Below are 23,796 nucleotides of genomic sequence, written 5' to 3' on the forward strand. Positions count from 1 at the left end.
TTTTTTTTTTTGGTCAATAAAGGATTTTTTATTTATTTTATTTTTTATATTGTATTCTATATTTGTAGATCTTACTAATATAAATAACGCGAATGTTTGGATGGATGGATAGATGTTTGTTTGAAGGTATCTATAGAACGTCTGTAAATTTTACATAGATGTAGAACATAGTCTGGAAGAACATAATTTGCCTACTACTACTACTAATTATGTCTTTTTTTATTGCGCGCGGACGGAATCGCGGGTGACAATTAGTATAAGTATAGTTTCAAAATTAAAACCACAGTAGAGATTCGAATCAATTACGCGTAACGAAAAAATTTGGTCTTTGTTATAATGTTATGAAATTTATATTCTTTAATTATACATTATAGGTATTACCGTGATGATATTACGATATTTTTCTTCTCAGTATTTTACCTAATTATAAGCGTGGTGCATTTTCTTACTTACAAGGTACAAGTTAAGTGAGTTAAGATTGATATCTGCACTTAGCTGCAGTCAGCTGTTGATGCAATTAGCGTCTCACTCGAGGAGTTTGTCTTGAAGCTCGTTTGTAACATCAGCTGGTCACGGTTATTGAATGTGTGGAAAATTGCAAACTCATCGTATTCACAATACTGTTATTACTCATTGATATAAACTCTAATTTGTCTAAATAAGTACTAATTTCAAATTTCACGGTAACATTTATTTGTTGGGCTTAAATATTTATTATCCTAGCAGGAATATTTGAGACAATCGCCTTCGCATCCTTATCGTCAATAAAAGATGATTAAATTGAAGAGGTAAATAAATAACGAGTCGATTTCATAAAGTATTTTTTTTCATTTTACAGTACTTTGAACTTTAAGTGTGTACTCGTAGATCAGGTTACCATATGTAAAAATTAGTATGAGATTTTTGATGCACTTTACACAGATAATACAAATTAATCGAATACTATATGATGGCCATTGCCACAAATATACGTACTAGGCACATTGATCTTATGTGTCTATCTTACATAGTAAATAGGACGAATTGACGGTTTAGCGATTCTTAAAACATTCATTGCAAATCAAAGCTGAAATAGAATTGTTATATCAGCGAAGCTAGAATTTGTTTAATAGATATTAAAATGTCTACTAACTATTGAGAGTGCGCACAAATGTACGGAGGTATCCGGAGGTGTGCGGTGTGCGGAGGTGTGCGGATGTGTGCGGAGGTGAACCGCTCGGGCGGTAGAAGTCGTTAGTGAGCCATTACTGATGATCGATGACCAGCAGCGGCGCCGCGCCGACACCCGACAAATTTAATTTAGACCACTAATGTCCTGCGAGCATCCATTCATCCACATACATCCAAATTACACTTCTTTATACATAACAGCGCAAATTCTAGTCGAATTTTTTGCATGTTGTATTTAAAGAGTCCCAAGTAATTGAAGCCATAAATCAATATGTTAAGCTACTTTATAGTTTGATGTGCATAACAAAAGAACACAACATCTCGACGAATCAATTCCTCTCATCATCATAAGTTTCAACATCGAATAATGCTAGCGAAAACTTGGTTTAAGCAATCTATAGAACATTATTTGTATCCCTATTCTGTTTATCACATCGTGAGACGATTTATGATTACAAAAACATAATTCCGAGCAAATAAAATAATAATTATTCAAAAGTGTATTACAGAAGTGTGTAAATCTATTTTTTTATTAAGACAATAACTATCGTTGCGTAGTACTTCGTTTTGTAGGCAACATTCCATGGTAATAGCAACACAATGTTCGGTAATACCTCAAGCATTAACGCGGCTACATCGTACGCACATTAAAATTTATAATGTAATTCCGTTTTTAATGAGCACAAACAACATTTACAGGTCGCTCGCGAAGTGATTTAAACTGTTTTAATTGTAGCAATCGGAACGAGCGCTTCGAAATGCTACCAACTTAGCCAACAAAACGGGAAATTTCATGTATTCTTTGTAAAGTATTAATAGAGAAAATCTGTTTGTTAAAAAAGAAGTTATATCCTTACGACTATATAATCTAAATCGGAGAAGTAAGAGACTCGTGACAGTACCAAGAAAAACGGAAATCAAAAATTTCTTCTTGTGATTTTTCAAGCTTTTGATGCTTTTGTTTATCTATTTTCAGTGTTTATCAAAACTTTCATTTCGTTTTATTTCAAAAAATCGCAGAAATATGTTGAGGGTTAGAATAGACGGTGGACAGGTAGGTGGGGATATGACAGGGGAGGCGGGTGGTAAATGCAGTCGGTCGCGGCGCTAACGTGCGCGGGGTGCTGCGCGGGGTGCACGGGCGGGAGACGCGGGGTGCAGGGTGGCGAGCGGGGAGCAGACGTCGTCGAGGAGCGTCGGAGGCTGCGATCGATGAAGCGCGGACACGCCTCGCGCACGCCACGCCGCCCCAACCCCTCGCTCATTGCTCATTCAGCCGCTGTCGCCTTCTCCGCTCAAACTTGCGCCTTTCATGTAAGCTCCTCGGACTGCTGCAGCTTCTACTTGTTCTACAAGACTTACTTCGTTAATGTGGCCGCCAGAGAACAGCTGAGTCTTGTTTGAGGATACAGTTGTATTAAAACGTTGAAACAACGCTAGAATTCGTTAAGTTCATTTTTTATTTAATTTTATAACCAAGCAACCAGATGGTTATAATTTCAAAATTTCTGTTTAGCACGATGCTCTTTATATACATTTCGTCTCTAAACTTCTACATAACATTTTCTTTAACGCTGCATATTTTATATCGCGTTAAAATTCTATCAATCTTCAGTGCTAGGCTACTATCAAACTAAGCCACGTTTCGATGATCAGCTCATTGTACGTATTGTTAAGGTGAGTTCACACGACGCCCAAAACGAATCATAACGCGACGTCAGACGAAGCTGTCAGGGGATCATCCAAATGCGACGAGCGTGTTAAACGGAGGTATTGTGGTGAGCTGTCACTGTGAGGTCGGTGCCTTTGACCCGCGTCGGAGATGTTATCGCGCCTGCAATAGGAAGCGTCACGTACGAAGCCATCTGAAGATGTTAAGAATTTGACTATCGATCATAATCCATTTATCAATATGAGAAAAGTAAATGTAACTAAGAATCCAGAATAGGTTAGAATCACAGTTCATATTAATATTCATTATTCATGAGATGTGCAATAAAAATATTGCAACCTGCAAATCTAGGATTCTACTTTGAATTAAGTTTAAAAAAAACATCATCTATTTATGAAACCACATTTTACACACAGTTTAGCTTGTACTACAGACAGAAAGATGGGGCGAGGGAACTTTTTATAATATGTAGGTGATTAACAATTTTGTAAGTTACAAAAATTAATAAGAAATTAAGTAGTGGAATGGCATTACGTTATCGCTACATCTGAAATCTTGTCAAAACGGTTAGCTAAGCGCGGGATTAGGCGACGAGGACAAAACGACCAACTTGTCACGCGCGACCGAACTGACGCATCACGCATAAACCAATAATATTAAATATTACTACAATAAGAAACCTTAACAAGTACCCAATAGAGTTGGAAATTCAATGCTTACGTGACGTACGAACTATTGGAAGATCTAATTCAAATTCCATTTGATTTCAAAGGGTTTGTGATCTGTCGCCGATAGCGGCCGGCAGCGTCTGGTGACAACTCGGATGTCCACTTGTAATCCGTGACTTCGGACTCACAAAAAATATTAATTGCTCAATTCCGATAGATACGATCAGTTTTTAATAGCAGCTTTTACACGATCTTGTGACCAGAAAAAATATTTCCGAACACTGCCTACTGTTTTAAAAACTTGTAAAAGACTGAGTTTTTTTACAAGTTTTGAATTTAATCCTAAAAATAATAAATTTAATTAAATGAGAGTAATATTAAAAAAACCGTGTCCTGATCTTTAAGTTTGTATCAGCGCGAAGTGCCGGCCCGCACGCGACACTATAAAAACTTATCTTCAAACTCATAGTTAATTAGGCTCCCACTAATTATACTTTAATGTGGTATAATAAAAACACGTCTCCACTGCTACTGAGCGCATATTTTAACACGAAAAGAAAACGTCACCTTTACATTTCGAAATATTTTTTATTGTCACATCTTTAGCTTTGTTTATTATTATTAGGCGCTACGGCGATAAATAAAAGACAGTAAATGTTATTATTATTTTCATAAAAAAAGTTTACTGTTTTTTTTTTCGATCTAAAAATTACTTAGGCTATATTAAACTTATTTTGTAAATCTAACAAAAATAACGTCACGTTATTATCCCTTGTTTGATGTGTTAACAACCTAATAGACTCGAAAATAATCATTAGTATTAACGAGTGAAACAGTTGTCTAATTACATGTTTTTTAAACTACCAGTCGCAACAAAATAAGATAATATCAAAACGTCAAAATTCCCAATAGACGAGACATTCACCTGTTCAATATTCAAACGTTCAATTTGGGCCAAATGTAAATGAATTCCGAATTCGTAACCCGAGTCCGCACCTGTCCCGATATGATATAATTTTTATTTACGAAGACCGCCGGAGATTATGATTATTTGTTAGATATCGGAACCATCGGAGCGCATATAATGTTACGGAATAATCTATGACCCTTCTATTATTTACGTGGAGGGTCCTTCTATCAAAAGATTTTTAGTATACATATTTTGCTACTGAATTTAGATGCAAATGCATTTATTTTGGTGTTTTAATTCGCACTTTCTTGTACATTTATGCATCGTTAGCATATATACAAAAAAGCAAAAAAAAGTAGTGAAGACGATATTTTTTTTTGTGAAAATGTAGAACTCATCTTTATAGTATTTTTTCAACACTTCATCATCTTACATAACGTGACAATTGATAGAAAATATTTTGAACTTTATGATATATCGCTGATTAATGTTAGCAGAATAAAAGTAATAACTTAACGAGCATATAACATTCAAGTAGAATTCATACCAACATGAAGGCGTACGTAAGACATTTTTAGACGCGGCATTATTCACGGCGCATGATGAGTGTCGGGCCGGCGAGGCGGCCGGGGCTGCGCGGCGGAGGCTACGCCATCAATCACGAGCCTTCGCCCCTTGCCCCTCGTCCCGCGCACCCCGCGCTCCGCCCGCGGCGCCCCGTGACGAATACCAAGCCAAACACCATTGTGGCCAATGCCACACACGATCTGCCCGCAAATACGAATTTACCGCAGGTGATTCTTGTTATTTACGTAAAAAGTATAACAGATATTTGCTGGAAAATATCAATTTTTGACGTCTCGTATATTTTTCGATAAAATATGAATTGTAAGCTTGATTTATCTATGTTGATCTTTACAATTATTTCTGATAATGTAAAGTAAAAAAAAAGAAATATAAATGCAACCAAAGGATCAACACTATTCTATCACAATAATATTTGCAAAAAAAAAACATTAATCACTTGCATAACAGGAAATGCGGAAAGATGTACCGAGCACTTGCTAATGTTACATAATGAAATTTCGCGATAAAAAAATTATATATTGTTATCATTCCAACGACCACAACAAAGCTATTGTATTTATAACTAATGGTCAGGTCTGCAGGTCGCCTTCTCAGAAGACCCCTGCAGAGACAGAATAACGACTGAAAATTTAAAACCTGTAAATAGTTGGTACCCATTCACATAGTACCACACACGACGTGCCAAGATATGCAACACTGAGGTATTCATTGAAATAACAAATATTCTTACTTTCCAATACAATTAATAGTATGATACACATTATAATAACGTTATGATAGGAATAAAAAATAAAACGTGGTACTTTTCTGGTAAATACATCAACTATGTAATAAAGGAAATTACGTACTTTACTAACCGTGGGTTTCAGAGTCCAAAATCACCTTTTAAAATCTTTTACTATCTCTGTGTTGTCAGAGATAATGACACTTGACTGAGTAATCACTGTTTGCCTTGAAGAAGCATTTACAACTTCACCGGGCTTGAGGTGGCCGAGCGCAGATGGCGCTTAGCCTGAACCTCGTTTAAGAGTAACAAGACTCGAGGGCTCCCTCAGGAGCCTCGGCTCAGGTTGTTACTTCGTTATAATTACCAGATTGGGAGGTCACCGAGCTCTTAGGTCGCTTAGGTGGACGCTCCATGGAGTGATGGAGTGACATGGAGTGACAAGGGCCCCCCGAGAGGAGACCTCGGCTTGGGATGACAGATAATGACAGGGACGACGATATGTTTTAAACAGAAACCTACGAAAGGAAAACGCTAAATGAGAAGAATTTAGAGCCTGCCTTTGAAAGCATTTCAAAAATTGAATTTCTTTGTTACTTGTGTATTTTTATATTAGTCGTGTTAATTTGATTTCTATATAATTTCCTAAAATTATCACAACGCGTTACCGCAGTATTAATTAAGTGGTATAATGAAGCGACAGTAATTTCCTATGCGCTGTATATTTGTGTCGATTGAATCGTAACACAGCGCAGCGCGAGTAGCACAGCACACCTCTGGGAGCGGACGCATGTGCAATTAATTGGCTTATCGTACCGGCTTATTGATTCGGTAAGGCGATCCGTTTTAATTACCGTCATCGCTCATTTGCTGCCGATTGGAGAACGCAGCGATATAATGTGAATGCAGTCAACTATTTCTCTTAGAATTCAATTTATACGAGAATGTTATCGATAACATTATTAATGACTAGCTATTGCCAGCGTCTTTATCAGCGCGGAATTAAAAAAAAATCGTAGCCTATGTGTTCTTGCAAATTATGTTTTACATCTATGCCAAATTTCAGATATAACTATGCAGCCGTTCTGGAGATACCTTCGAAGAAATAGCCTTGCATTCAAGCATTCTCATTTATAATATTAGTAAGATTACGTAAAGTAAGTAATTTACAATGCTTTTGCAAAAAACAATCAATTTTTAATAAGATTATTGTGATATATACTTGTTTATTACTTGGAAATTAATAATATACATATAATAACATTGAATATTCGAACTATGAACGTTACTGGACCAAACAGATTCAGTAGTCAGATTGATCAAATATGCAACATACAAAACTATACTCAAACATCGAGAGTACGGAGCATAGCACAATGTTGCGTGTAGATGCGCTTTCCGTTAAGACGTAAAGGATGTAAATAGGACTGATTACACTGGTAGTGAGGGCCATTCTCACGTTGAGCATATGTCGCAGGGAGCTATTACCTCTAATTGACAGGCGGCACACGCGCTACGCCGCTATTGCATTTGTCACTCGGTCCCACTAATAGCACCCTACACCTCAATACAACACAACCCATTCAAAATAAACAAAGACGCTCCGATGACAAACATATGTTTTACTGCATTCAAATGTTATGATATTCTGGTCATCGATTTGCAATATGTCGTTTTATTTATACTGTAAAATTGTTAGAAAGCTTAACAGGAGGTAACAATGGTCTTCAATATCTTTCATATTATTTGGAAAGCTCAGCCTACAGGTTGTGATTCATAAACAAAGCTTATAAACGAAATAAAATACTCAGTAGGCGATAGTCATACTCGGAGTTAATATATTCAAGATGTTTTGACAGCCAAAGAATCAAAGATAAATAGCTTTATCGTTGAATTCACTACGATATTACATCGGGGTTATCGATACTCGGCGTGACAACTAATAAATGTAGCGGCTCCGCTCCCGCTCCCGACTTCACCAAACAAAGTTATCAATAATCACAATTTCGTTAATCGCCCGGGGCGGCCGGCGGGTACACTAGTCTCATAATAAAGATATAATATCGCCAGCGGCGCTCTCTCGGGGGTGACGAATCGCTCTGCCGATTAACTCTTAAACGACAAATAGAGGAACTCCCTTCCCGTGGCCCTCGAATGGGGGAAAACTAAGCCACGACTTCCGCTAATTATTCGGGGGAGCGGTTCCGCAAACATCGTCGTCCCCCTCGCACTCCGCGTTCCGATGCACATCTCCGCAAAAACTCAGTGAAAACCGAAAATTTTCCCTTCTCCCGGAGGGTGGCCATATTTCTTCCCTCTCGCTCCCATTAAGCGGGCCGTAAACGCTTTCCTTTTTTCACGCCCTCGCTCTAATAGAAAGGCAAATTACGAGCTTACGGGCGCGGACGGGTGGCGATGTACGAAACCGCCGCGGCGCGTCTCGCGTCCCGCTCGCTCCCGCTTTCCCTCGCTCTCTCCCTCTCGCCTGGGAGTGCGGGGGTCGCTATGTGAACTTTCACGTCATATGTTCCGTACCTACCCGGCTCCGACCGCCGCCACAACATACCGAGTAGATAAATGTTCCAGCCCGTCTTTGCTGCCCTTACAAAACAAGGCATACATAACTTGACTTTACAAAATAACAATGTGCTTTGCTTTAGAAATGGCTAAAAAATGCAAACATGCTTACGCAATACTAGAAATTTTTGCCGGTACCAGAAATAGAGATAGAAATAAAGTAATCACGGATAACCTAACAGTTAATCATATATAATATTGTAGTGAGGATTGGTGTATAGCATGTCATTCGGCATTAAACAGGCATATCTGTCCCTGAGTGAGTTGTAAGGAAGTGGCATCGGACACGGCTGACGAGCGGCTCGCGTGACGTGACGTGTGACGTCACCGCCGCCCTAGCGGTGACGGAGCTTAATTAAATAATAATACATGCATAAGTACTACTAATTACACACTCGTAAAGATAAGATATAGTTATAAAGATAATTTAATGAATTCTTTGAAGTTATATTACATGTACAATAAAGATATCAAATACATCGATTTAACAATAATTACTAAACTATGCAATCGCTTTTTTTAATCATTGAATTGTTCATTCAAAGCCAAAATAAATTAGATGCATATTAATCAGAAGGGTCTAAAATTTTTTAACATTAATCTTAAACGATAATTTTATTTAAGTTTTGAGGTGAAGGTGAGGGTACGGAATACTTTGTAGCGTGACTATTACGTCATATTATTCGTTCCTTTTTACGTAAATTCTGTTTGGTTACAATAATTGGTGACAAACAATCATAGCTTACATATAAAATTTGTACCTATTAAATATTCTTTTACTTTAAATTTAAGTTACTAAAATGTCATTATAGTAGGATAGTAATTTCAAGAGCGTCGGTGGCTCAGGGGTCAAGCACTTGACTTGCAATCTGCAGGTCCTGGGTTCGAATCCCGCCATGTACCAATGTGTTTTTCTATTTTCGATTTACATATGTACATTTATCCGAATTTCTTACGGTGCAGGAAAACATCGTGATGCAATCTGCATATATGACAAGAAATTCAAAGATATCTGTGAAGTCAACGAACCCGCACTTGGCCAGCGTGGTTGACTATTACCTAATCACCCATAACTTAGGGTAGGCTCCGAGTTAAATTCGGCTTTGATTGCTACAAATTCAAGCAATTTTAATCAACATACAAATTTTTTTATTAAAAAAACTTAATTACAACTAATAAAATAATAAAACCAACGATACGTCATAAAAAGTTGTTAAAGCAACATCTGCTAATAGTTTAATAAACTTAAACGAGTCTTAACCAGCCCTCACTTCCGTAGGCCACAAATGAGTGACTTTTTTTTTTAACATCAACTACCGACACGGCCACCCACAATACACATAAATATAATTTACCCGACGTGTAATACCACCCGAAAAAAATCACACCATGTGACTAAATCTAAGCGTTTATCCCTTTCTAATTGTTAGCAAGAGAGCGAGAAAGTAATACAGTTCTTTTAGGGATCGCTTCTGCTATAGCAGTTGTTACAATTAAAAAAAGTCACGGTACAACTGTAGTATTACTTTCATAAGTTTTAATGAACCAGAGAGTTAATTAAGGAATAGACATGCTAACCACAATTTTTTGTTACAAATTATAAAACTTGTTTTTTTTTTAATTTAATAACTGTTGACACCTAAAGTACTGAAACAAAATATTCTCTAGCCTTTACTTTGCAAGATTCAGAAGCCGTACATGCGAGATAAATTCCGACAATTTTTGCCCCGACCTAGTTTTTATTAGAAGACCAGCAAGGTGAACAAAAGTAGCTTGACGTTGTTTTAATAGCTAGAATATTTGAAAAATAACGTAAGCAATCATTTGAACTTGGTAACAAATGTCTCTACGAATGTAGAGACTAGATATGGCAATGGATTGCTAACGAGATTTCCGTAGTGTAGAGTAAGGTCGGATCGTGCAGTAATGAGCCAAGGGTCGCAGGCGCCACAATGGCTCGTTTGGGTACAATGCCCCCCGCACTGCCTCACGGCTCCTCGCGGACCCTGTATCCCACTTCATTACGCGCATTGTGCGATGGTTACTCGCGGACTAGCAACCTACGTTTAGATGTCGTCTGTCCAAACCTACCAATGTCACTTTGACAAAGAGACAGTCTTTTGTTTTACGAAGCGTCAAGTCACTGAGACTATTTTTACTATCGAACAAAATTTGCGGCGATTTAGGATTGAAATAATTATTACAACTAACAAGATCTATGTTAACGCTCCAAATAGACATAAGAACATCTTCCTTTAGATAAACAAGTCTGTAAAATTTGTAATTTTATTTAATAGACTGCAGTAATTTTATAAATGAGATGTCATTAATAATAAATGAATGCACAGAGATGTTCCGTGTAAACCGGTCTGAAAAGGCGTATTCAATTTTGAAACCTTAAAACTATTTAGAATCATATAAACGTATAAAATTAATCTCGACTATAAATTAAATTCGATTTCGATAACATTAATCACTATCAAGTCCGTATGCGAATAGGCACGTTGTTATTCATTAATATATAAAATTAATTATCTACGCGACCTATTATTAAGACAGCATTCGAATTGAATAAACAGCTACTAGTATTAGTTACGATAATACAAACGATACGAAGCAATCAATCACGGTTAGTCGATTCTGAACGAAGCTAACGGTTATTAAATGATTATTTGAACATCGAACGTTGGGCTAATAGTGGAGATAACATCGTAGAGCCGTAAGAGCGCAGATCACAATGGGCGTGGGTGTAAACCAACACGGTGCGCCCGCGCATTACTTCGCTCGGTTCACAATAGCAGGCTAATTGTGCCGACAGCGCGTATAGAATCCCCCTTGTTAGCAACAATACCACCGGCCGGCAAGCGCGGACACTATTATATACGCGAACTTGGTGGCCGACACCTCCTTTCACCGATTACGAAAGCTAAAATCGTTCAAACGTAATATTGATTTGATACCTATTTATTTCCACGGCCGCTGGTTAATCTCAATGCGTTGTCGACGAGCTGTAAAATAGATGATGATTGCTCTCTATGAGGTTCCCGAAACCCTCTGATCTCCATGATTACACAATTAATCTCCGTCGAGGCCTCGCCGTCAGCCTTTCAACGAGCGCGTGCGCACAGCTCTCTGTTCAATAGTCTTTTGTAAGTTTTTTACCTTAATTATTTATCATTCTGTATTGTATTTCAGTAATAAAAACGAGATGAATTTTAATACACTATTTAAAATATTATAATATTTCATGTTCACAAAAATACAGAAAAATTAACCGAATATTGTCGTGTGTTAGAAGATATTGTTCGCTTTACACATTTTATGTTCCAAATTACAAACATTTATCTTTACTCAACAAATATACAGAAAAAGAAATACTTTTACTTCAATAAATATGTTGAAATTTAGTTTCTTTTTTTAATTTCTCGAAGCGTGAAGATAGACGAAATACTTCCATGTTAATCATCTTAGGTAGCTGCTTGCAATAAGAGACGATATTGGCGATATGGGTATTTTACAAATACTATGAACAGACTTTTTATGCACTTTATGACGTTGTATTAAAGTTTAATTTCGCGATGTTTAATTATTTGTGTACGGTAGCAGATGGTGTCAGGAGTGGCGAGGCGACACGACACAGCGGCGTGGGCGCGTCCTTTGTACGCCACAATGCACTCGCTCATTGCGCCGACGCCGACGCTGAAGGCAACGCACGGTAGCGACTTGTCCCTACATTAATCATTGTGAAGCCTCAATGGTGGTTTTGTTATGCGAATAAATCAAAATATTATCATGTTTACCTATAATTTGTGTGTATTATAAACACCTTATTTTACTTCAAGCCACATTAAGATGTTAAAACTTTTATGTTACAGTTTAAAAATACAGGCAGGCGAAAATACGTTTCGTTTTCTTAGAGATTAAATTTGTTTCAAAAATTTAAATAAAAATTAAAGATAACAAGCTTACACTACAGCATATCAATGATATAAGTAAGTTAAGTTACTTATAAAGTAATACGATCGCAATCCATACACTCAGCAACAATTACTTGACCACAACATCTACAATTGTGTGCAATCGAGCGATGAACTCCAAGTGCCAATTAGGTCCAAGCATTGTGCTTCTATTGTACATTATATGCTTTAAACGCTAATTGTACTTTTGTTATATATACGCTAAATAATATTAGGCTTAAATAATTATTAACACTTTGATTAAACAAAATTTCATAAATTTAAATATTTTAAATAGACTTGGAAGTAAATGTTATTTTTTAAAATTGTCATATGTGATGTCACATCAAACAGCGGGTTCATGTATAAATTTATTTGAAACGCATTTTAAACGTTCATCAATAAAGCTTAAAGCTCGCGACGCGCGTTGAACTCTTTATTATGAAGCGTTGCGCGGGAGTACAGCAGTTGTCCGCTTGAAAGCTGCATTAGTGCGAAAAAAACACGTAGCCACGAAAATTTCAATTAACTTTAATGCACATGTCGGTCTCCCCTCTTGCCTCTGCGTCCCTCCTACCACATCCTACTTACGCCGTGAACGATTTACCTAAGTTGATCAAGCAAGGTCGATAACCGAATTCGCGGTTTTATTAATATTTTGTCAATAATGTATTTACAAACAAATCAAACTAATGAAAGTTTAGTTTAATTTTCTTCGTTTCTATTTGACCCTTTCTTATGTTACTTTTTGCCGTCTTAACCTTTATGGTGGCAAGATTTCTTTTTTTAAGAAAAGCAAAAACAAAGTTAAAAAAAACTAAGTTAAAAATGATTTTATAGTGATCGTATATCTTTATACAGTTGTATGTATGGTAAACTATACGAGTACAAAATGAATATAAGGTTTAATTAAAAGAGATGATAGTTAATAAAATTCTTCAAAAAATTTAAAGAATTACATATTTATTGAAAAGGTAAAAAAATGATGTGTTAGTACCTGCTGGGATTTAAACTCCAGCTGAGATTACCATTAACTCGATTGGACACAACAACATCAGACAACCATTGAAGTAAATGTACAAGTACATAATATTACCATGGTGTAATCCAATGAGTTACTACTCAATTTCACGTCTACGCAACACCTGTTGCCCTCCACGAGAAAAACCTGCATATTAACTACTAATAATTATCAGTTATGATTATCATTGCCTACCATAACTGTCAAACAGCACTAAATATTATTTGTTAAATGTCATATTTTTTATAACATTTTTGTAACGGACACCTTTGACGGGTTACAAAGGAATGAACGCGGCCAAGATGGGCCAGGTGCCCCTAATTAATGTTACATTTAACAATTTATGAGACCGGTGTGTAAAATAATCAAATTATATTAATAAAAATATGCTGCCAATAACTGATGTCAGTAATCGCAGAAGTTATAGATTTAACACGGACATTGAAAGATATTAAATTATAACGTTAGAAAGTGAAAAGCGTTGATCGGTATTTTTGTTTAAACGAATTCATTTTCACAAAGTTAACACTCATGTATATATACTATACTAGAGCTACAACAAATTAAAAAGTCACTAAAAATATTCACCAGTAAATAACTTTTCACAAACTAGCATTAAAAATAGCTTCTCAACGTCTTTAGGAGAACCTTTTATTTAACTCTCCTTTAGCCATCACTAATAAAGGGCATATTAAGGTATTTTTATGTCAAGTCAAAAGTGCGATATTTTTTAAACAAGAAAAGTATTTCATGCATTTTGTGTTATACAAATCGATTACGTCGCAACGACCTAAATATTTCTAAACTTGTTGTAAACGTCACACCAAACGGATGAACAGTCGAGGCATAAAAAGCGCTCGTTATGACAGCCTCCAAACATACCGGACAGACTCATTGTCCGGAAAGGTCAACCGTACATAAATCGTCCGCCAGTTAGTTGCCTCTAACAAAGTCCACTTGGCAGTAAAGTGGCTGCTTGTAAATCAAAACGACGAATCGAATAAAAAAAATAAAATATAAACACGCTGAGACGAACCGACATCGCACACCAGTCCGGCGATAGTGACGTCAACCGCTTAATGTATCGATAAAATCAAAAAGTTAACTTTGAACACGGATTTCCATAAAAAAGGACAACACTTAAATTCAGATGCATGAATTTTAAATAAATAATCTTTATTAACATTTCTGTGGTCTTTAAGACACAAGACGGAGTACTATGCTGGAATCCCAAGCAATGTATGTACTAATTTTGGTATTGTAGGCTTTCACTTCCCTTCTTTTTTTTAATTACCTCCGTACCTCATCATCATATACCTATCATTCCACTACTATCCATTCCTCACTACTTTCCTCAGTATTATCACTTGAATTTAACCAACTGTTAAGGAGTATGCGAGATTATAAAAAATATGTTTGTATGCAAGCTACATAATTTCAGACAGAAAACCTTCGGATGTAGAACATCTAATATAAGATATCAAAATTATCTCACCATCAACCAATGGTGTACTCGTATTATTTTTAAAATATTATTAGCATTGAATATTTTTATCGATAAAGAGTAAAGTTGTCTCTACACGACTGGACCGAAGTATAAAGGATTCTGCAGGGCAATAAAAAAAGATAAGGCGTATTACGGTACGTCCGAAGATAAAGGGTCGCTTTATGTTTTCATATTAACTTCGATGTAAAACGAGCGGAATAACTGACAAGTGCCAATGGACGTGTGTGAAGTTTTGCTAATCTCTGCACTCGACGGTGAATATTAAATTCAAAGATATTGTGATAAATAAGAACATGGTAGTTTAAAAAAAGCACACATAGTTTCTAGGCACTATTATAACATAACTAACCGTGGGTTTCTGATACCAAAATCTGTATAAAACAAATTGTTATCTCTGTTTTATCAGAAATAATGACAGCGATGATGTTATTTTAAAAAATGCAAACATATAAAAGCTTCCTTGCAAGATTAATCAATAATAAATTTAAATCTGCAGTCTTCGTGTATGATAATTATTTATCGTATGTCTTACATGCGTACGTTTTAATATCTTAATACTGAAAAATAAAACAGCAAATTTTTAGCAATTCATAATATTAATGCTTAACACTATTAACGAGTGAAGTTAAAATTGCGTGTAGAAGATAGGATTATGCAAAATAATTCGACTTCTATTGTTCAACGTAATACACGCCTCATAAACATCGTATTTAAAAAGAAGCAATTTAAGAACAGACAGTAGTAAAAGATAAGCTGTTTATGGTTTAACTGCATTTAGAGTCGTTGAAATGTCTTCCTCAGTGACGTTTTAGTACGAGAAAGCTACAGTAAGTGTTTCCCTGAGTGACCAATTAAGAACTCTGAATGCGGCAGACAACTTAACATCTCTAATTGTAGTTTATACTAGGCGTGATATATATAGCTTAGGATATGCAGTCTTTATAAAAAGAGTTATCAAAAAATTAATAGAGAATGCATTGTAAGGCAATTTAGCGCACGCTCCGCCGCCCACCCTACAATAAAATTTGTCCCTGATATCCCATTTTGATTGGACGACTTGATTTATCTCTTGTTTAGGTTTTTATTTGACGATCGCATAATGTTGATACTTTTTAAATTATATATTATTAATTTATTTAAACAATGTTAGAGATTTTTTATATTTCATTATTGGTATGCAGTTTTATTTGAAATTGGGTGTGATTCAATTATTTTACTCATAATATTTTTTTGTTAATTTACTAATATTTCTTGTACCATTCCTGTTAAGCTCTAAGATGGTTTTCAAGCCCAATGGCGGGATTCAAACTCTGGACCACGTAAACGTTAATCCGTATCCATAACTATTAAGCTATCGACGCTTTGCTAATTTGATAATACATTTAAAGAACATTGTAACGTTGGAGACAAAAAATGCAGATATTTCGATGGTTCAATGAAGCATAAAGCCCCGCACACAGGATGTCCTTTATTTAGGGCACTCGTGAGGTTTCCCAGCCCGATTACATTGAAATAAACCTTACCAAGATTGACTAAATGCAGACAATATTTAAACACTAAAATTATTACTTTCCAACGCAAACATACTGTAACATAATTTATAGTATACGATATGGTGGTCTTTGAAATAGACTTCGTTAAGTACGAGTAAATTACATTTTCCTGCAAACAATCTTAATATTTTTAGTCTGTGTACATAATAATGGTATCTGTTGTTTAACGTATCAAAACAACTCAGTCGTACAACAATGTGGAACAATAGAAACATGTCCCCCGGGACAAAGTCCTAGGAGCGCAGTGATTTAGAATAAGTTCACTTGTTGCGATAGACTGGGATCGGTAACGCTTGACGTGGGATTAATATGTCGATTACAAGTACTGCTGTTGTTTTAAATTGAAATTACCCTCGTAAGAACACGAAATAAAAGAAGTTAGTTGTTCTAGAAAGTACTACGACAGTGGTAGTAAGGAAAAATGGATATTCAAAAAGAGATATTAGCAAAGTCGTGGCATTTTATAAATTGGCGAAATAATACCAAGAAATTACATTTATTTATATTACATTTATCGTGGTTTAGCGGTGTCCTTTGTAATATTTACCTATAATTTTTATGACAGTTTAAATTTTAATTGTAAAAAACTAAACAATTATTTTCAACACAAACAACGATTAATTATTTGAACCTTTGCAATTATCAAAGGACATCGAGTAATTACATTTTTTTTTCTTTCATTACATCACTACAGTACATGTCTGAAGGTGGAATGAAACGTCAACACGCAAACAAATCATAAATTTTAACAAAATAAAGGTTATTCTACACATTTGTTTTCAAATTAATACGTAAAATAATTATATAAGCAATGCTAACGGATTACAATATTATATTTTTAAATTTAGTTTTTTTTTTGTATTACCGCACTTTGAGAACGTAATATAGACGTTACTTTTTAATTCTATCAAAGAAAAAACAAAAGAAAAAATCGTTAAATAATTAATTATAATTTTAAACAATTGATAAACATATCGTTTCAATGTTTAGGGACGATTTAGCGTAAACGTCAATGTTGTGTTCGCTTTGTAAAGAGGGTCGGCAGACATGACAGAGTGCAACGGGGGCGAAGGAGAGGGCCCCTCTCTACAAAATGCCAATTTTCCGCTCACCGCCACCGACTGCGCAATTATTTAGATAAACCTCTCTGCGTGACTATAAAAACATCTTCCCCTCCCCCCAACGCCGTTTGTTGTCTTTGGGGCTTTGTTAATTTATTGCCCGGAGTTAACCGGGACCGGGACACGGAAAAAATGTACTTTTAATTTATCTCGTTAAAGGGTTGAAGGACGAGCGGGTTCGCGAAGTAATTATTCCGAAATTGGCCACTTTGGCTGATGAATCCATTCCGTTGAACCCCTTTTTTCGGAGGGCGATCGTAGAGTGAATTAATTCCTTGGCGATTTCGGCGAAGTGAAAGATTAAGTTTGGGAAGATGAGACTCGGCGTAATTAGACGAAAATAAATTGTAAGCTGGACCCTTCTTTAATCGCTTTTGTATCACCAAGTTTACTACCCAAAGTTTCTTTTAAATCTCATTGTAAATACTTAAAGAATTTTCTGTTTTTTATTGACGTCAACTTTATTTGCCTCCCAAAAAATTAGAGCAAATTTTGTCTTACCTGCCAGTCTTGGTGATGATCATTTCAGTGCCGAGATCGTGGAACTTGTCCCACAGTTCCTTTGTCTCGAGCTGACAGTCCACAGTCAGCAGCTCCTCGCAATTACAAGAAGTGGCCGGCAAAGGTCTTGCCGGAGACGGCGTGTCTCTCTCGCCCAACTCTGCAAGTATACCGCTATGTTAACAATTTTATAAGTTACTAGCTATCGCTCACGACTCTGTCAGTCGGCGAATTAAAAACAAACACAATTAGCCTATGTATTCTTCCAGTCTATATACTATATGTATTCCAAATTTCATCAAGATCCGTTCGGCCGTTCTGGAGATACCTTCCAACAAACAAACATGCATCCATCCATCCATCTAAAAATTCTCATTTATAATATTAGTAAGAAGTAAGATAGTCGAATTCAATGGCATTTTCAATAAAAATTATAACAAACTTTACCTAGTCACAAAGTTATTAAAAACAGCCTACATAATATTTATATATTTCTAGAGATTAAGAACTACATAATAACTAGGTTCTTACAGTTAGAATAGTTATGCCATAGCTGCGTATGTTGTTTAGCGTAACCTTTACGAAGGCAGTTATTCGAAACAGTTATTAGTTATTAATGTAACACTGAGATCCCGACATTAGTCGCCGGCTCACGTGCAACCGATGTGAGAACGCAATGTCTGAGAAAGTTTAGTATGATAATCATCCAGTCAGTAATTATAACTTCAATTTACTTTTTACCTCGCGATAGTACTAAGTTATTGTGTGTCAAAAGTACAATAACAGCAATATATCTTTGTGTATAAAACAAACGTTTTGTGTAAATACTTAAAGACATAATTAAAATGAGTTATAGTGAAAACTGTTAGTTCTGTTTAACCTACCAGAGTCTATTGAAGGCAATTGTAGGAATCAACTATATGGTATGCACATATTTGTAGCATAAGTTTTTGCCGTATTTCGGCGTTTAGTCTGGTCGCATATTGTCTAGTCGCTTTATATCTGTTCGCCTCATATAGAAAATGCAAAGATCTTTTAGGGGTTTTCAAATCCTTGACACTTATCAGATTAAGAACACTGCTTCGTGTTCCATCGAGTTGCTAGGCGTCGGGTGCCAGACTTCGGCAGTTAGACGTACCTGAAGAGGGAGCGGGCGAGGGTGCAGCGTGGTCGGATGCGTCGCGCTCACCATCCGAGCACTGTTCCACGTCAACCTCGACGTCTTCGTCCGGCGCCGGGCTGCGGCAACTGGATGCCGCAGAACTCAATGACGCTGGTGAGCTCTGCCGCGACGACACACCTGATGATTAGACATTCATTTAAGAAAGCGTTTTAACACCAATGACTACATAACAACGGTCCGTTACTTCTATTGTTTATCATCTCATTATTTTGTTTCGAAAAAGTTTTAAAATTAAATCAATTATAAATCAAATTCAGCCAGTAATCTAAACCAAAAAATTATAAAATATAAAAACAGCTGCTACATTTTACGACTCGGAAAGAAATAAAAACAGCAATTAATAATACAGAGAATATTACAATTAAAGTATAAAAATGAAATATAACTGCATGCTAACAAAGTTGCCATCTACGGCGCTATAAAAATATAGTTCAATATAAAGGTTTAAGTATAAGGGTCAGGCGAGCGGTGGGCCGGTGTCGAATATGCTCGGTTCCGCACAATTAATCCTAAATAACGAACGTAGCCGCAACCCGACGCCTGCGCCCGCGCAAACCACTCCAATTAGTATTTAGAACCCCACTTTTACCCGCCAACGGTTACGCTCAAGAAAAAATTAGATTTTCACATGTTTTATGAGAGTTACACAGAAAATAAGACGCAAAACAACTTTAAGGTTCACTTTAACTTTCTTTATATATTAAAGGTAAATGTTTTTTTACCCAAAAATACCAGACAAGATCCCATTTTTAACATATAACATAGATACAATGTGTTTAAAAACTTACTTATACGATACGCAGTTACTATCGCAATAATGTAACAAAACTGATGATCATTATTAATTCTATAACGGAATACATCATAAGCCTAAATTCTGTCAGTCGGTGCGGTGTCTGCTCTTTTTTGTCGTAAGATTTCTATTGAAATAAACTGTAGGTATTTTAATTTTGAAAGGCGTGCATTCTTTCTTAGTTGCTTTGTTAATTTCAAGCAAGCAGTAACAACCAAGCAGTTTATATGATGAAAGAATAAAAGTACAGACAAGAACATATGTTTATAGCAAAATGTCGTGACTGAGTTTAAGGCATTGGATACAGCTTTTCGTGCGCGACAATACCATAATATTAACCAAAATCCAAAATGGCGATTATGATCGCCACTATACAATACAATAAAAAAGAAATCTAGCAAATATCGCATTTTAATTGAATGCGTCAAAAAAACGTCAAATTCCGTACCTGGTAGTAATCATATACCGTTTTATTCATCTACATTTGTACTAATGTCGTAAAAAGGAAAGATTTGTACTTTTAAAACTCAAAAACTACTAAACTATTTCAGAAATTCTTTTGCCATTAGAAAGCTGTATTATAACTAAGTAACATAGGGTATACTTAGTATATATAAAGTTAAGTAAATGAACAGCGTATTTCGAGTCCTTAAAATTCGCCTTATTTTGGTTTACGTACGATAAAATGTTTTTACTACTTAATAAACGGGTAGGGTGACAGAAAAAAAATCAGACGTATAGGTATATTTGCCACCAAGGCGAAGTCGGGGCGGGTCGCTAGTTTACTTAATGAAAATTGAAATTATGCTTGATATTATAAATATAGTTAATTAATTATAGAGTTATTTAAAAAAAAAATGTTAAAACTTGCGAGTTTTAGTGTAAAATGTACAATGTATAGTAAAATAATATGGATTCCTTGTAACAAGATGTAGACTCCTTAAGAAAATGGTCGGTCTTTTCTCTCAGCAACAGATTTGTCCTTTTTTTTACTCGTTACAATAAGACGGCATAGAGAATAAAGTAAACATTAAAACAGATATACAGCGTGTCCCAAAATTCAACGATAAAACGGTAATGGTGTATAGCCAGAGCGATAACTACACGGGGAAAGATCTGGCTATACACCATTACCGGTCTATCGTTGAATTTTGGAACACGCTGTATATTCAAGACAGATTTGTTTAAAAATTAATATCTGGCTGACGTTTTATATTCGGAATATTAAAATTAAAATATAAATATGCATGAGTGTTCATCTTCTAACAATTATGAATGATGATAGCATCTTAATGTAGTTTAAATTTCCGTGTAGACGAATAACAACGCATTTATTGCGGATAGAATAAGTACTAAATCAAAAAAAATCGTATGTTTAAAAGATTCTACACAAATCCATATTTTAATTAAAAAGTTAAATACCTATTTATATCTAAATACTTAGATATTAGTTTATATCCCGAAATTTGAGTAAGTAAAATTCATTTACTAAGAAAAAGTATTCCAAGGTTTATCACATACTCTAAAAGCTTCATAGTCCTCATCGTGAATTGTAGCACGCTTAGCTAACTAGCTTTTACCCGCGACTCTGCACGTTATTAAAAGAAATTAATTAGTATGTGTTCATCCATACTATGTTCTACCTCTATGCCAAATTTCAGCAAGATCCATGCACCCGTTCTGGAGATTCTTTCTTTCTAACATCCATCTATCCATCCAACTGAACATTCGCATTTCTAATATTAGTAAGAAGTTGGATATCAAAGATAGGTTACTACTTCCGAACTAACCATAACGAACTTGTATCTTTCTTATTTATATTATAAATGCGATTGGATGGATGTTTGTTTGTTTGAAGGTATATCTAGAACGACGGAACGGATCTTAATTAATTTTGACATACGTAAAGAACTGGAAGAGCACATAGACTACTATGTTATTTTTAATTGCGCGGTTTGACGGAGTCGCGGGCCACAGCTAGTTACGAATACATATTGCTTATATTGAGTATTATAATAAACAAAAGATGAATTCAAATAAGATATTGTCTTGTTAGAAAAAAACTAACTTTATTTTTTAGGTATTTGATTGGGAAACAAAACTAATATTTCTATTAATGTTAATCTTACTCATGTTAATGCGAAAGTTTAGATGGATGTATAGATGTTTATTAAAAGAGATACCTTCTATAATGGCTGTATGGATAACGCTGAAATTTGGCAAAGATGTAGAGCATAACCTGGAAGAACATATAGGCTACTAATTATATTTTTTAATTCCTTGCGAACGGAGTCACGGGCGAGAGCCAATTTAATAAAAATCTAAATAAAAAAGTAGTAGCTGTAAAAATGAAAAAATCCGAAATATATATTCCATTTGTTAAATTCTAATTAGAATATAATATTCATTTTCATACTTAACTTTTCAGTTTACTTGTAATTTTCATAATTTCATCCTCGGTCATTATAAAATTGATAAATAATTTTGAGCAAACACAAATGTAAATGCTTGAATCAACAGCCGTCGGTCGGCGTGTGTTTTTAACTTTTCTTTATATATTTTATTCTTTAAACATTGGGTTATTAAATTTTTAACTGGCTGTATAAAAATTATACTTAAAGTATGTTTTGTCTTTACATAATACTTTTTAGTAACTGCTATAAAATTACCAGGATATTCAAGACATCTAGAAGACTTAAAGCGTTAGGTATTATGTCTTTTTTTATCTAGATAAGAAAATTGTCAATGATAGAAGTAATCATTTGAAACAAATTTCTTATCTGATTTGCTTTTTAAATATCCCTAGCGAGTTAATTGTTACATACGCTTATTGCTCGCGAATAATATAGGTATTTAGCTTTAATAAATTTATACCCTACATAACGGTTGATTTCAAAAGCACTAAATTCATATATGGGTCCTTTTTTACATTAATATTTGTTAAATTAAAGAAAAGTTTAAAAATTTAAATTACATACTTAACCATATTAAGTAATTTTATCATACCATGATAAAATCAAAATTATTAGCAATCAAAACTTAAAAAAGAGTATACCTGCTATTAATAGTGTAACTTAAGTGTACTATTATGTTTATGCTAAGTTAGGCCTAATTGCTGCACATAAATTGCTGGAATTCTAACCTTAAAAGTGTCCCACATTAATGTCACATCTGAAAAAATGAAAAGTAGGAAAACTCCTGAAAGTGGTTAATAAAATTTAGGCCTATCTGACCGTTGTGTGTGGGCGAACTCGCGCCCGGGCTCCGGGGCTCCGCGGCACTGCGCGCCATGATAGCCGCGATGGAGAAGTCCGTGGCCCTCGTGCGGCCCTCCTCAGCCAGCATCCTGCCGGGCCGCGCGCCTGCCACCGCCATCAGCAGCGCCCGCAGCCCGCGAACACCACCAACGTCCGACACATCCCGGACGACCACTAGACGGACATATTACAGTTTTCACACTAGATCACTATGTTCCGATGAGGACCTGATAAGGTTCCTATTCGTATTAGGGTCGGTATAAGCGCGTAGTGCGTACCGATGCCGAGCGAGTGCATGCGCGATGCGTTACGGTGCGGCGGCCGGGCGCGGACTGAGCGCGGCGCGGGCGCGGTGGGCGCGCGCGGGGCGGAACGCGGGCGGGGCGGTGCGCGCCCAGTACCGGCCCGGCCCGCTGTCGCCGCGCCCCGCCGCACCCCGCACGAACCCCACACACCCCGCACATACCCGCTCACCCCAACTAAGCTCATAACAATATCGCATTATTATTTAATTTGTATTCCATATCATATCGCTCATTTTTGATGGAGTCTCGTTGGCTTACGCAGCCGAAACGTTTATTTCTACACCCCTTGT

The 23,796-nt window shown here is 35.9% G+C and overlaps 1 protein-coding gene across 1 annotated transcript in view; it reads right to left on the minus strand.

The window, feature by feature from the left end:
* Positions 1 to 23,520, minus strand: part of mid (midline) — a 61,907-nt gene extending 38,387 nt beyond the window's left edge. The window contains exons 1-3 of the mRNA XM_013313054.1: positions 23,178 to 23,520; positions 19,107 to 19,268; positions 17,969 to 18,128 (exon numbers count right to left, since the gene is read on the minus strand). Coding sequence (XP_013168508.1) covers positions 17,969 to 18,128; positions 19,107 to 19,268; positions 23,178 to 23,319 — 464 coding nt within the window. The 5' untranslated portion in view covers positions 23,320 to 23,520. The remainder of the gene's footprint in view (positions 1 to 17,968; positions 18,129 to 19,106; positions 19,269 to 23,177) is intronic.
* Between the last annotated feature and the right edge of the window lie 276 nt (positions 23,521 to 23,796).

Source organism: Papilio xuthus, unplaced genomic scaffold (assembly GCF_000836235.2).
Source record: "Papilio xuthus unplaced genomic scaffold, Pxut_1.1 DF827597.1, whole genome shotgun sequence".
NCBI classification, from domain to species: Eukaryota; Metazoa; Arthropoda; class Insecta; order Lepidoptera; family Papilionidae; genus Papilio; species Papilio xuthus.